The sequence below is a fragment of the Chiloscyllium punctatum genome, chromosome 5 (genome assembly GCF_047496795.1).
Source record: "Chiloscyllium punctatum isolate Juve2018m chromosome 5, sChiPun1.3, whole genome shotgun sequence".
Classification (NCBI taxonomy): domain Eukaryota; kingdom Metazoa; phylum Chordata; class Chondrichthyes; order Orectolobiformes; family Hemiscylliidae; genus Chiloscyllium; species Chiloscyllium punctatum.
This window is the reverse complement of record NC_092743.1, coordinates 137310791-137323515: the sequence shown is the minus strand read 5'-3', so window position 1 is coordinate 137323515 and position 12725 is coordinate 137310791. Positions and strand designations below refer to the sequence as shown.

Genomic DNA, 12725 nt, shown 5'->3' with positions numbered 1-12725 from the left:
TTATTAAGTTGTGTAAGAAGCTTCATTGATGTAGCTGCAGTTTCAAATCACAGACCAGTCATCGCTGTATCGGAAGTATATAAGTGATGGGATAGTGGTCATTCAATCAAAGGCACATTCCTCATGGTAGCCAATGAAGATGTCAACAATATTCGGGTTGAATTAGCCTGGACCTGGGCCCATGAGCCATGGCAATGCCATCTTTTTGAACATGTTAACAGATGAATGTCAGTCTCCCATGGCTGTGCCCTGATCCATTAAAAGTCTATTTGTTTGGACCGAAAAGTAAGATTGACAGTTAACAGTTCTTGCTGCATCTCCTTGCCAATGACGGCCCAACTATTCAGTACTCTCTTCTCGTGCTGAATAATTTGGTACTTTTTTTGTGTTTCTTGTATCCAAGTCCTGATAAGTGCAAAGTGAAAATTAACAATTTATTAATAAAACCAAGAACTATTGATATTGGAAATGTGAAATAAAAACGTAGACTATTGGAGAACCTGATAGCACCTGAGGAGAGAAAGCAGAGTCAATGTTTCAGATCCAGTTACCCTTCATCAGAAGTGTTCTGATAAAGGGTCACTTTCACTTTCTTGTCTCCTTTTAGTACAGTTCAGGTAGTTTTCCTGTTACTAGCCTCTTAACTCTCTGCTGTCTTCCTTTTTTCTTTCCCATGACTCTCCCTTTCCCCTCCACTCTCTGCTTTCTTCTTCTTTCTCCTCTTTACACTTCATCTCTACCATTTGATTTCTTCTTTTAATCTCTCCTCACCCCCTCTCTTTCATTCTCTTAAAGATGTTAGCAAGACCAATGAAGGCAAACGTGCCAACCATTTTCTTCACCACCCAGTCTACCTGCGACTTCACTTTCAACGAACTGTGCATCTGTACCCCTAGGTATCTTTATTTGGCAACACTTGTGAGAACCCTAACATTATCTGTATAAGTCCTGTCCTGATCTGCCTTTCCAAAATGCAACACCTTACATTTCACTAAATTAAACTCCATCTTCTTCCTCACTAAATTAAACTCCATCTTCTTGACCTAAATGTTGCAGCTGGTCTTGATTATCTGTGAGCGATACTCTGGAGAGCACTGAATCATTTCAACGGTTTCAAAGACAGGAATTTCACATCCTTTTGGTTCTGGCATTAATTCATTGACGTGTCAGTTTCAGGTTTTCTGGTTACTTTTGAAGTACTGAATGGTTTTTTTGTGGCAGACACGATTTCTATCTGATCACGCGTCAATGCTGTTCCACTTCCTTCTGCTCAATCCTCTGAATTAATGTTGCAGTAATATTTCGCGGCATGGAATTTTGTTATTATTAAAAGAAATTAAGCATTGCAATCTTCATTATTGTTTGATAAAATTGCTGCCTCAACGTTTGACGTTTGTCTTGGATTTCTGAAGCATCCTGTGTGCTTATTTAAAATAGTCTTTTCTCAGGGCAGTCATAAATCATTGTTACTTTCCTTTTCAGGATTACTTTACAGATGTGATCACAAACGACAGTATCAATTATTTCCGCATATCCAAGAAGATATATCCACACAGGCCTGTACTGATGGTCATTAGTCATGCAGCACCACATGGCCCTGAGGATTCGGCACCACAGTTTTCAGAGCTCTTCCCTAATGCCTCACAGCACATGTGAGTAAAGCTTCAGACTTTAGCAACAACACTATGCACTTAGAAAAGTGACTTTATGGCTGAAGGTATTTTTCTTGCAGTTAACTAAATAATATAGATTTTGCACCCCTCCCATCCCAGGAGGTGTGAAGATTGGTATGGTAGACAAATAGGACAGATGTCAGAGGTAGTCTCTTTACTCAGAGAGTAGTAAGGGCATGGAATGTCCTGCCTACAACAGTAGTAGACTCGCCAACTTTAAGGGCATTTAAATGTTCATTGTATAGGCATATGAACGAGAATGGGTAAAAACAATGACTGCAGATGCTGGAAACCAGATTCTGAATTAGAGTGGTGCTGGAAGAGCACAGCAGTTCAGACAGCATCCAAACCAGAATCTGGTTCCCAGCATCTGCAGTCATTGTTTTTACCTAGTTGATTTTAACCCTACTGCGAATCCTCTTGCAAGGATGCCTGCCTTGAAGAAGTTTTCCTCCTCTCTCCCACTGCAACTCCCAGGTCATTTCCTCTGCCCTGCAGCTCTTCAACCATGTCCTGAAACAGACTTGGATGCTGTCTGAACTGCTGTGCTATTCCAGCACCACCCTAATCCAGAATATGAATGAGAATGGAATAGTGTAGGTTAGATGGACTTCAGATTGGTTCCACAGGTCCGTGCAATATTGAGGGCCGAAGGGCTTGTACTGTGTTGTTATGTTCTAGGTAATCCCAGAAGAGGGAAAATGGGTTTAGGTGGGTTATTCTTCGGAAGGTCAGTGTGGACTTGTTGGACCGAAGGGCCAGTTTCCACGCTGTAGGGATTCTATGATTTGATTCTACATCAGTATGGAATATAAAAGCACCTTTGGAAATGCGGTAAATTCCCAGCTATAACTGAAGTCTCTAGAAGGCTGGTAACGAGATAAAAGTAGTGCAGTTTACACCAAATTAGTTGGTTGTAGTTGCCTTTTCCCGAGCATGGGAGATTTCAAGACTAGGAGTCATCTTATTAAGGGAAGAGGAGAGAGATTTTAAAAAAAGACATGAAGGGGCAATTTTTTACACGCAGGGTGGTTTGTGTGTGGAATGAACTTCCTGCAGAAGTGGTGGATGTGGGCACAGTTACAAGGTTGAAAAGACTCTTGGATAAGTACATGAAAAGGAAAGGTTTAGAGCGATATGAACTAGGAGCAGGCTGGTGGGACTAATTTAGTTTGGGATTATGTTCGGCATGGACTGGTTGGACCGAAGGGTCTGTGTCTGTGCTGTATGACTCTGTCTCTGACTCTGACACCATGCTCACCACCAAACTGTACACCCCACCCCCCCATCATTTATTTTGGTCAACATGGACCAGCTTGGGCTGAAGGGCCTGTCTCCATGCTGTAGGACTCTATGACTCATTGCATCCCTACTAAGACTACATCCAACATAACTGGCTGTGGTATAGCCATCAGAAAACCATGGATGGGCTTCACTCACATTTAATGATGCTCAATTAAATCCAGACTGCAAAATATATACTATAGCCAGCCCCTTCATTAATATTCACTTACAGTACCAGATGACTGAAGTGTTAATTGCAATGTATTGAAATAGATCCTGTGGTATCAGGTACATTGTGGTTTGACCTGAAACTGTATTTCAGAATTGATCTCACACATTTGGGTTCTGCAGAATGGTCACTGGCCCCGAACCATTCACTCTGATTTCTCTCCATGGTTGCAGCCAGACCTGCTGAGCTTTTCCAGCAATTTTTATTTTTGTTTCGCACATTTGGGAGTTGATTTAAGCCAAGTCACATGGATACGATGGAAGTTCCCTCTCTTTGTTGCTTGTAAGATAGCCTCAATCCAGTTACCAGTGCATACTACACACACCAGAAAGCTATTCTTAATTTTGCATTATGTTTGCAATCTAACTTGCGGAGACTGAGGCTTGGCTATTGCAAATGAAAATAGATTGTAATTATGCAATAGGACATGTCTCTTGAAGGGTAGACTGGTGTGCAGTATATGTGCCATGAAAATACCCCGGTCATGCTTCTTTCTGAGCTCAAAGCAAGGTTCGTCATTTGCTCTCCATGTTTACCGAAGGTGATACTTGCAGCAGAGTTAAGGCTCGTGAGATTGGTTCCTGACATGGGATGGCTGCGTATGATGAAGGCTGAATTATTTGTGACTATGTTCTGTGGAGTTCAGAAGAATGAGAGTTGAAACGTACAGGATTTTGTAGAGGGTTAATGGGCTATAATTTATTCTTTGCCTTCTTTATGTAGTCATTGTTGGCTTGGCCTGCATTGGTTACTTGTCTGTAATAGCCCTTTAAAAGTTAATGTTAAGCCAACTTATTGAACCGCTGGGAGTCCATATAGTGCAGGGATATGCACAGTGCTGATAGGAAAGGATAGGCCAATGCAGTGTCAGATTTATGACCCCAAAACAATGAGGTATTGGTGATTATTGTTCCAAGTCAGGAACGTGTGTCATCTGTAGGGAACTTGAAGGTAATGATGTCCCTTGTTGTTCTAGGAGGCAGAGATTGTGGGTTTTGAAAGGTCATTGAAGAGGGTGAATGGACAGAATTGCTGCAGTGCATCTTGTCAGTGGTAGGCACTGCTGCCATTGTTTGGTGGTGAAGAGAATAAATGTGAAGATGGTAAATAAGGTGCCAGATAAGCAGTCACTTTGTCATGGATGGTGTCAAGCCTCTTGAGTATTCTTAAAGCTGTATTCATCCAGATATGTGGAAAATGTTTAATCATAGCCTGAACTTTGTAGATGGTGGACATGCTTTAAGGAGTATCTTAGCATCTCAATGCAAAATTCCCATCTCTAACCTGCTCTTGTAGCCACAGTATATGTGTGACCAGTCCAGTTCAGTTTCTGGTCAATAGTAACCCCTCAGATAGTAGGGGGATTCAGCCTTGGTAATACTATTGGATGTCAAGTGAAAATGTTAGATGGTCATTGCTGTGCACTTGTGTGTCGTGGATGTTACTTGCTGTTTATTAGCCTAGGTCTGAGCACATGCAGTCCCAAGTCTTGCTGCTTAAGAACACAGATCGCTTCAGCATCTTTGGGATTGTGAATGGTGCTGAACTGTACAAACTACCAACAACCATCCCACTACTTCTACATAGAACTTAGAACATTACAGTATAATACAGACCCTTCGGCCCTCGATGTTGCACTGACTTCTGACCTTATATTGATGAAGCAACTGAAGATGTTGGGTCTAGCACACTGTCCTGAGGAGCTCCTGCAGAGATGTCCTGGGTTGAAATAATTATCCTCCAATAGACACCAATTAGTTTCCTGCAACTAGTGGAGTGTTTTCCCAGATTCCCATCGCCCTCAGATTTGCTGGAGTGTTATGATACCACAATCAATCACAAAAAAGGTCTAAATGGCAAAAGCAATCATTCTCACCTCACCTTTGGTGTTCACCTAGTTTGTCCGTGTTTGCACCAAGGTCAGGAGTTGAATGGCCATCAGAGAGAAGATTACTGCAGTGTAAGTGCCACTTGATAACACTGACAACATCATCTTGCTGATTATTGAGAGTAGAGACTGAGAAGATGGTAATTGACCAGATTAGATGGGACAAATCTGAGCAATTTTCCACATTTGCAGTAGAAGCCACAGTTGTTTCTGTAGTGGAACAGTCTGGCTCAGGACAAGGCTAGCTCTGGAGCACCCATCCTCACTACCACTTAGAATCATAGAATCCATATACAGTGGAAAACAGGCCATTTGGCCCAACAAGTCCACACCGAACCTCCGAAGATTATCCCACCTAGATCCATTCCCCAACATTTGCCCCTGACTGATGGACCTTACGTACACATCCCTGAACACTACGGGCAATTTAGCATGGCCAATTCACCTAACCTTCACACCTTTGAATTGTGGGAGGAAACTGGAGTACCCAGAGGAAACCCATGCAGACACAGGGAGAATGTGCAAACTCCACATAGACACTCGCCTGAGGCTGGAATTGAAACCCGGTCCCTGGCGCTGTGAGGCAGCACACTGAGCCACCATACCACCCCACTTCTGGAATATTGTCAGGGCCCAAAGCCTTTCCAGTATTCTGGTGACGTCAGCCATTTTTTTTTGATAGCACATGGAGTGAACTAAATTGACTGAAGACCGGTGTCTGAGATATTGGGAATGTCAGGATGAAACTAAAATGAGTCATCCATTCAGCACTTCTGACTGAAAGATTTCACAGATGCTTCAGCCTTGCTTTTTGCACTGATATACTGGGATCTCCCATCATTCAGGAAGCTTTGTTTTTGTGAGCTTCCTGCTCCACTCAGTCTTTGACACTGAGAGATTGTTCCTGCTGGCTGACCAATCTAGCATGTCCTCAGGGTTGATCATTTAAGACTGAGATAAGGAGAAATTTCACTTAAAGGGTTGAGAATGTTTGGACCCCACTGCCAGAGACCATTGTAAGTGCTTCGTGATTAACAACATTTAAGTTTGAGACGGACAGATTGTTGATGTTTCAGAGACAATGGAATCTTTGCCAAATATCAGCCTGATGCTCTTCAAAGGGCCAGTAGTCCACTATTGCCCCAACTCTTATTGTCTTGTGTGTTCTAATTTGGTAACTACACCGAGGAAAGGAAAAGAAACCAGATAGATTTAACAGTATATCTCAAAAATGGCAAAGAAGGGAACTATAACACAGACATGTATACATCCCACAAATCCCACAGACATCCCACAAATGCTAGATTCCTTGTTTTAGACATTATTAGTTTTGAACTTTACGTTTCATAATCATTCCCAATCACATCAGATGGAGAACAGCCAAAGGCATTGAGTCCAGCTGTTTTCTGATCTAATTATGATTAGATTTACATTGACAGTTCATTGGTCCTTCGCAGGTTAGTCGAATGATTAAAACCAGTTTTATGTAAAACTGAATGTTAGGTGAGGGTAAACTTTGCGACAGTTATAAAGAAAGGTTGGATAGGCTGGGACTTGTTTCACTGGAGCAAAGGAGGTTAAGAGGTGACTCTATAGAAATTTATAAAATAATGAGGGGTATAGATAGAGTTAATGGTAGTTTTGTTTTCCCTAGGATGGGAGATTTCAAAACTAGGGGTACATTTTTAAGATAAGGGGAAAGAGATTTTGAAAAGACATGAGGGACAATGTTTTTGCACAGAGGGTGGTTCGTGTGTGGAATGAACCTCCTGAGGAAATGATGCTTGTGGGTTCAGTTACAACGTAGAACAGACATTTGGATGGATACATGAATAAGAAATGTTTGGAGGGATATGGGCCAGGAGTAGGCAGGTGTGGCTAGTTTAGTTTGGGATTATGTTTGGCATGGACAGATTGAACCGAAGGGTCTGTTTCCGTGCTGTGACTCTATGACTCTGACTCCATGACTATGACCCTGTTGGTACTTTCAGGGTTTGCATGTCGCCATCATACATTACAAAATTGACGGCATACCATTGACTGTGTATTGGTTTCAGGGATGTGTCGGCGTAAGGTAGGGGAATGAGTTGGGGTGGTATACGGTTTGGAGGGTCAGTGCGGTCTTGTTGGGCAGAAGGGCCTGTTTCCACACTGTAAGGATTCTGTGATTCTATGACATTCAATGGTGTTACCATTGATGAATCCCTCCATAATCAACCATTGACCAGTGACCCAGTTGAACTTACCATAGAAATCGCAGGCACCTCACTTCCTGACTCCCCAAAGCCTATCCAGCATCTACAAAAGACAAGACAGGAGTGTGATGGAATAGTCTCCACTTGCTTGGACAGGTGCCGCTCTAACAACGCCCAAGAAGTTTGACGCCATCCGAGACGAAGCAGCCTGCTTGATTGGCATCAGACCCACAAGCATCCACTCCTTCCAATACTGATTCTCAGTAGCAGCAGTGTGTACCATCTACAAGATGCACTGCAGAAATTCACCAAAGATCCTCAGTCAGCACCTTCCAAACTCACAACCATTTCTATCTAGGACAAGGGCAGCAGATAGATGGGAACACCACACTACAGGGTACCCTCCAAGCCACCCACCATCCTGACTGGGAAAACAGCCCCAGCCTATTCAGCCTCTCCCTGTAGCTCAAACGCTCCAAACCCTGGCAACATCCTTGTAAATCTCTTCTGAACCTTTCAAGTTTCACAACACCCTTCTTACAGCAGGGAGACCAGAATTACACTCAGCATCATCCTCACAATTCACTCTTCTACCTAGCTTAGATTCATTTGCAAACTTAGAGATTGTGCCCTCAATACCCATCTCCAAATCATTGATATAAATCTAAAAAAGCAAGGTTCCTAACACCATTCCCTGGAGCACACCACTTTCAACATCTCTCCTATGTGTGAAATGCCATCTGTGTCTATCCTCTGCTTCCTGACTTTTAGCCAGCTTCTAATCCAAGGATCTATCAATCCCAAACATTCCTAATTTGCTAACCAACCTGCCATGTGGCACCTAATCAAATGCTTTCTGAAAACCCAAATATATAACATCCACAGCACAACCACTGCCTGTGTTAACGCATCAGAGAACTCAATTACATTTGTCAGACATGACCTACCCTTGACAAAGCCATATTGATTGTCTAGTATTATCTTATTTTTGCCTAAATGTGTATTTATCCTATCCCATATGATGGCTACCAACAGTTTTCCCAATATTGATGTCAAGCTGACAGGTCTATAATTTCCTGGGTTACCCTTTGCCCCTTTCTTAAACAATGGCATCACTTTTGCAATCCTCCAGTCCCTGGGTCTAATTCTTTGTTCAAAGAGGCCTGGAAAATTTGTTGTCACCAGCTCCTCAATTTGCTCCCTTAGCTCTCTCAGCGATCTCGGATGTATCCCATCTGGGCCTGAGGACTTCTCCACCTGGAGAGCTGCCAGCCTTTTTAGCATCTCTTCTTTATCCATCACTAAACTGCTCAGTTGCTCAACACCCACATTTTCAACTGGGCCATCGTCACCCTCTTCTAATCTGGTAAAGACCGAAGCAAAGCACTCACTTAGGACCTCTGCCATACCCTTTACTTTACTGCTCAGTTTATCCTGCTTGTTCCTTGTGGGCTCCACTCTTTCCTTCACTAATCTTTTACCATTAATATGTTTGAAGAACATTTTACTATTTCTTTCCACACAAGCTGCCATCCTTTCCTCATGCTTCCTCGTAGTCATCTTAATTCCAGCTTTAGCTTCTCTCTTGCTTTTGAGATCCTGTCTCTGATTTCTATTGCTATTATTATTATTCCAGTTTATATCATGTGCCTCCTTTTTCCTTATTTTCTTATCAGCATCCTTAGTCTTCCAGGATACTCTAGCTTTGCATATCCTGTAATTATTTTACGTGGGCTTGAACCTAGCTTCTACTCTATTCATTTCTGTTTTGAAACTTTCCCATTCCTCATCCAGTGTTTTATCCACCAAAATCCATTTCCAATCAATGTGCTCCAGTTCAACTTTTGCACCCCTAAAATCTTCCCTTTTCCTGTCTGTTATTTTAAGCCTTGACTGATTTTTATCCTTTTCCAACTTAATATCGAATATTATTGTATTAAGATCACTGCTTGCCAAATGCTCCCTCACTCTGATTAGATTAGATTAGATTAGATTACTTGCAGTGTGGAAACAGGCCCTTTGGCCCAACAAGTCCACACCGACCTGCCAAAGGGCGGCCCACCCAGACCCATTCCCCTACATTTACCCCTTCACTTAACACTATGGGCAATTTAGCATGCCAATTCACCTAACCTGCACAATTTTGGACTGTGGGAGGAAACCGGAGCATCCGGAGGAAACCCACGCAGACACGGGGAGAATGTGCAAACTCCACACAGTCAGTCGCCTGGGGCGTGAATTGAACCCAGGTCTCTGGCACTGTGAGGCGGCAGTATTATCTTCTCCATTTAACCTGTATCATTTTCTGGGAACAGATCTAAGACAGGTCCCTCCCTGGTAGGTTTGGAAATGTACTGTTGCAGAAAGTTGTGCTGTAAACATTGCATGCATTTCTCCCCTTCTGTGTCCCATACTCTCCCTTTTTCCCAGTCTGCCCCAAGGGTAATTGAAATCACCAACTATCACATCCCGACTTGTCCGACTATTTCTCCACCATTTGGAGATCTGTAATAAATACCCAATAAGGTCACTGCTCCCTTGTGGTACATTTTCATAAGTTCATAAGATATAGGAGAAAAATTAGGCCATTCGGCCCATCAAATCTGCTCTGCCATTCAATCATGGCTGATATATTCCTCACCCTCAATTTTCCTCTCCATATCCCTTCAACCCATTACCAATTAAAAATCTGTCTAACTGCTCCTAAAATTTACTCACTGTCCCAGCATCCACCACACTTTGGGGTCGGGAATTCCACAGATTCACAACCCTTTAGGAGATGTAGTTTCTCCACAACTCTGTTTTAAATATGCTCCCTCTTATCTTAAGACAATAACCTCCCATCCTGGAATGCCCACAAGAGGAAGCATCTACTCCACGTCTATTTTGATGTGCCTGCTTTGATTTGTTTAAACCTTCAAATATCTTTGGACATTCCTGACTGAATTCTCAATGGGGATTTATTCTTAAGTACTGTATCCCTGCATTCTAAGAGACTTAGACAAATATATGCATTTCTGTTCAATAACGAAATATTTTAATTCCTCCTTCTACATAATGTTTCACTGACACTTCATTGTCTGTGGCGTAAGCTTTGTGGGATCTGTGTCTTCTGGGCCTTAAAGTTTTGTATTTGTTGGTCCGACACTTTCAGACTTGATCTCTGGCAAGCTGTTGACCTGCAGGTGCTTCTATATTGAGTTTGAATTCCGTCAACAGCCCTTGTGCCTTCCAATTGATGGTTCTGAACCGACCTGACTTCTGAATCGGTGTTACACGATCTTCATTCCTCTGGGAATTTTGACTTTGCAGAAACTTTTCTTTGTTTTTTTTAGGGGTGATGTTCATCTATTTCTAGAGTGTCCCAACTACCCACGCTTATAGCATTCAGCTCCCCCTGCTGAACGTCCACTGTATTTGTGATTCTGTTTGGAGCCAAATCTTACACAATCTATTGTTGTTGATCACTGCTCTTTTGGCATGAGGATGGATTAACCAGACTGGGTTTGTTTCCACTGGAATTTAGAAGAGTGAGAGATGAAGTGATTGAAATATTCAAGATTCTAAATAGTCTTAACAGGATGGATGTGCTATGGATGTTTCCTCTTGTGAGTGAGTCCAGATCTAGTGGATTCTGTTGGAAAATAGGGCAAAAGTGAGGACTGTGGATGCTGGAAATCAGAGTCTAGATTAGAGTGGTGCTGGAAAAACACAGCAGGTCAGGCAGCATCCAAGGAGCAGGAAAATCGAAGTTTCAAGCAAAAGCCCTTCATCAGGACTGAAGGCAGGGAGCCTCCAGGGTGGAGAGATAAAAGGGAGTGTGTGTGGGGGGGGGGGGGGAGGCGGGGGAGGTGGGGGAGAAGGTAGCAAAGAGTTTCAGTACAACAAACTCACTTTTAGAAACAGAATAGAGAAGACCCTTATGGGAAAGTCTAGGACAATCATAGAATCCCTACAGAGTGGAAACTGGCCATTTGGCCAATCAAGTCTACACCGATCCCCCAAAAAGCATACCACACAGACCCACCCTATCCCTGTAACTTTGAATTTCCCATGGCTTGCACATCAATGAACACTATGGGCAATTTCTCATGGCCAATCCACCTGACCTGTACATCTTTGGATTGCGGGAGGAAACCAGAGCACCTGGAAAGGACCCAAACAGACACGGGGAGAATGTGCAAACTCCACTTGCCCAAGGCTGGGATTGAACCCAGGTGCCTGGTGCTGTGAGGTAGCAGTGCTAACCACTGAGCCACCATGACGCTTACAAGATGGCATAATGTCAAAGCCAGAGGTCTCTCACTTAAGACCACTGAGAAGGATTTTTTTTCTCTCTGGTCAATGAATCTGTGAATTCCATACTGCAGAGGCTTAAGTATATTCAAGGCTGAGATAGATTTTTAATTAGTAACGAAATCAAGGGTTATGGGGGGAAAAGCAGGAAAGTGGAGTTGAGGATTTGAGTAATTTGGATAAGATAGAAAAGGTTTGAAGGAATATGGGCCAGGACTAGATAGGTGGGACTAGTTTAGTTTGGGATTATTTTGGTATGGACCGGTTGGACCAAAGGGTCTGTTTCCGTGCTGTATGATTCTATGACTGTTATAAGATCAGCCACGAACTCATTGAATGGAGGAGCATTAGGGCAGAATGGCCTACCTTTGTTCCTATGTCTTATGGTCTTATAATTAGATTAGATTCTCTACAGTGTGGAAACAGGCCCTTCGACCCAATCAGTCCAGATCGACCCTCCAAAGAGTAACCCACCCAGACCCATTTCCCTATGACTGCTGTATCTAACACTAAGGGCAATTTATCATGGCCAATTCACCTGACCTGTACATCTTTGGACTGTGGGAGGAAACCCATGCAGACACAGGGAGAATGTGCGAACTCCACACGGGCAGTCACCCAAGGCTGGAGTCGAACCTGGGACCCTGGTGCTGTGAGGCAGCTTGCTCACCACGGAGCCCCATGCTGTATTGTTTAAAAATATCAGGAAAATCTGCAAGCAGCATTTTGTAAACATGGATACTCGTTCATAAAATTGGGAAAACAGCATTATAAATCGACAAAAAAAAACCCACATGACAAATAACACTGCAGAAGCGTTTATTAAAAAGTGTTTGAAGGTACATTTTAATACAAGGAGCCTGGGGATTACGACAGAAAAGTTGAAGCCACAGGCAGGAACATGGGAGTATGATGGCTATCTCTGACGCCTGGAAGAAAGTTAGACAGGATTGGCAACTTAACGTTTCTGGTTATAGGGTATTCACATGCGATAGAGAGGGGTGTCGCAATAATGATCAAGGAATCAATTATCGCAGAAGGAAGGGATGATATCTTGGAAGGGTCATCAAAGGAAGCCATATAGGTTGAACTAAAAAGCATAAAAGCATAAATGCACTGTTGAGTGTGTAACATGGATCTCCAAACAAGCAGGGAGTTAT

The 12725-nt window shown here is 42.8% G+C and overlaps 1 protein-coding gene across 25 annotated transcripts in view; it reads left to right on the top strand.

Annotated features, from left to right (window-relative positions):
• sulf1 (sulfatase 1) overlaps nt 1-12725 on the top strand; it is a 403560-nt gene that overhangs the window by 308482 nt on the left and 82353 nt on the right. For all 25 annotated transcript variants that reach the window (XM_072571458.1, XM_072571453.1, XM_072571452.1 and 22 more), the window contains one exon: nt 1483-1652. In XM_072571458.1, the coding sequence (XP_072427559.1) occupies nt 1483-1652 (170 nt within the window). The remainder of the gene's footprint in view (nt 1-1482; nt 1653-12725) is intronic.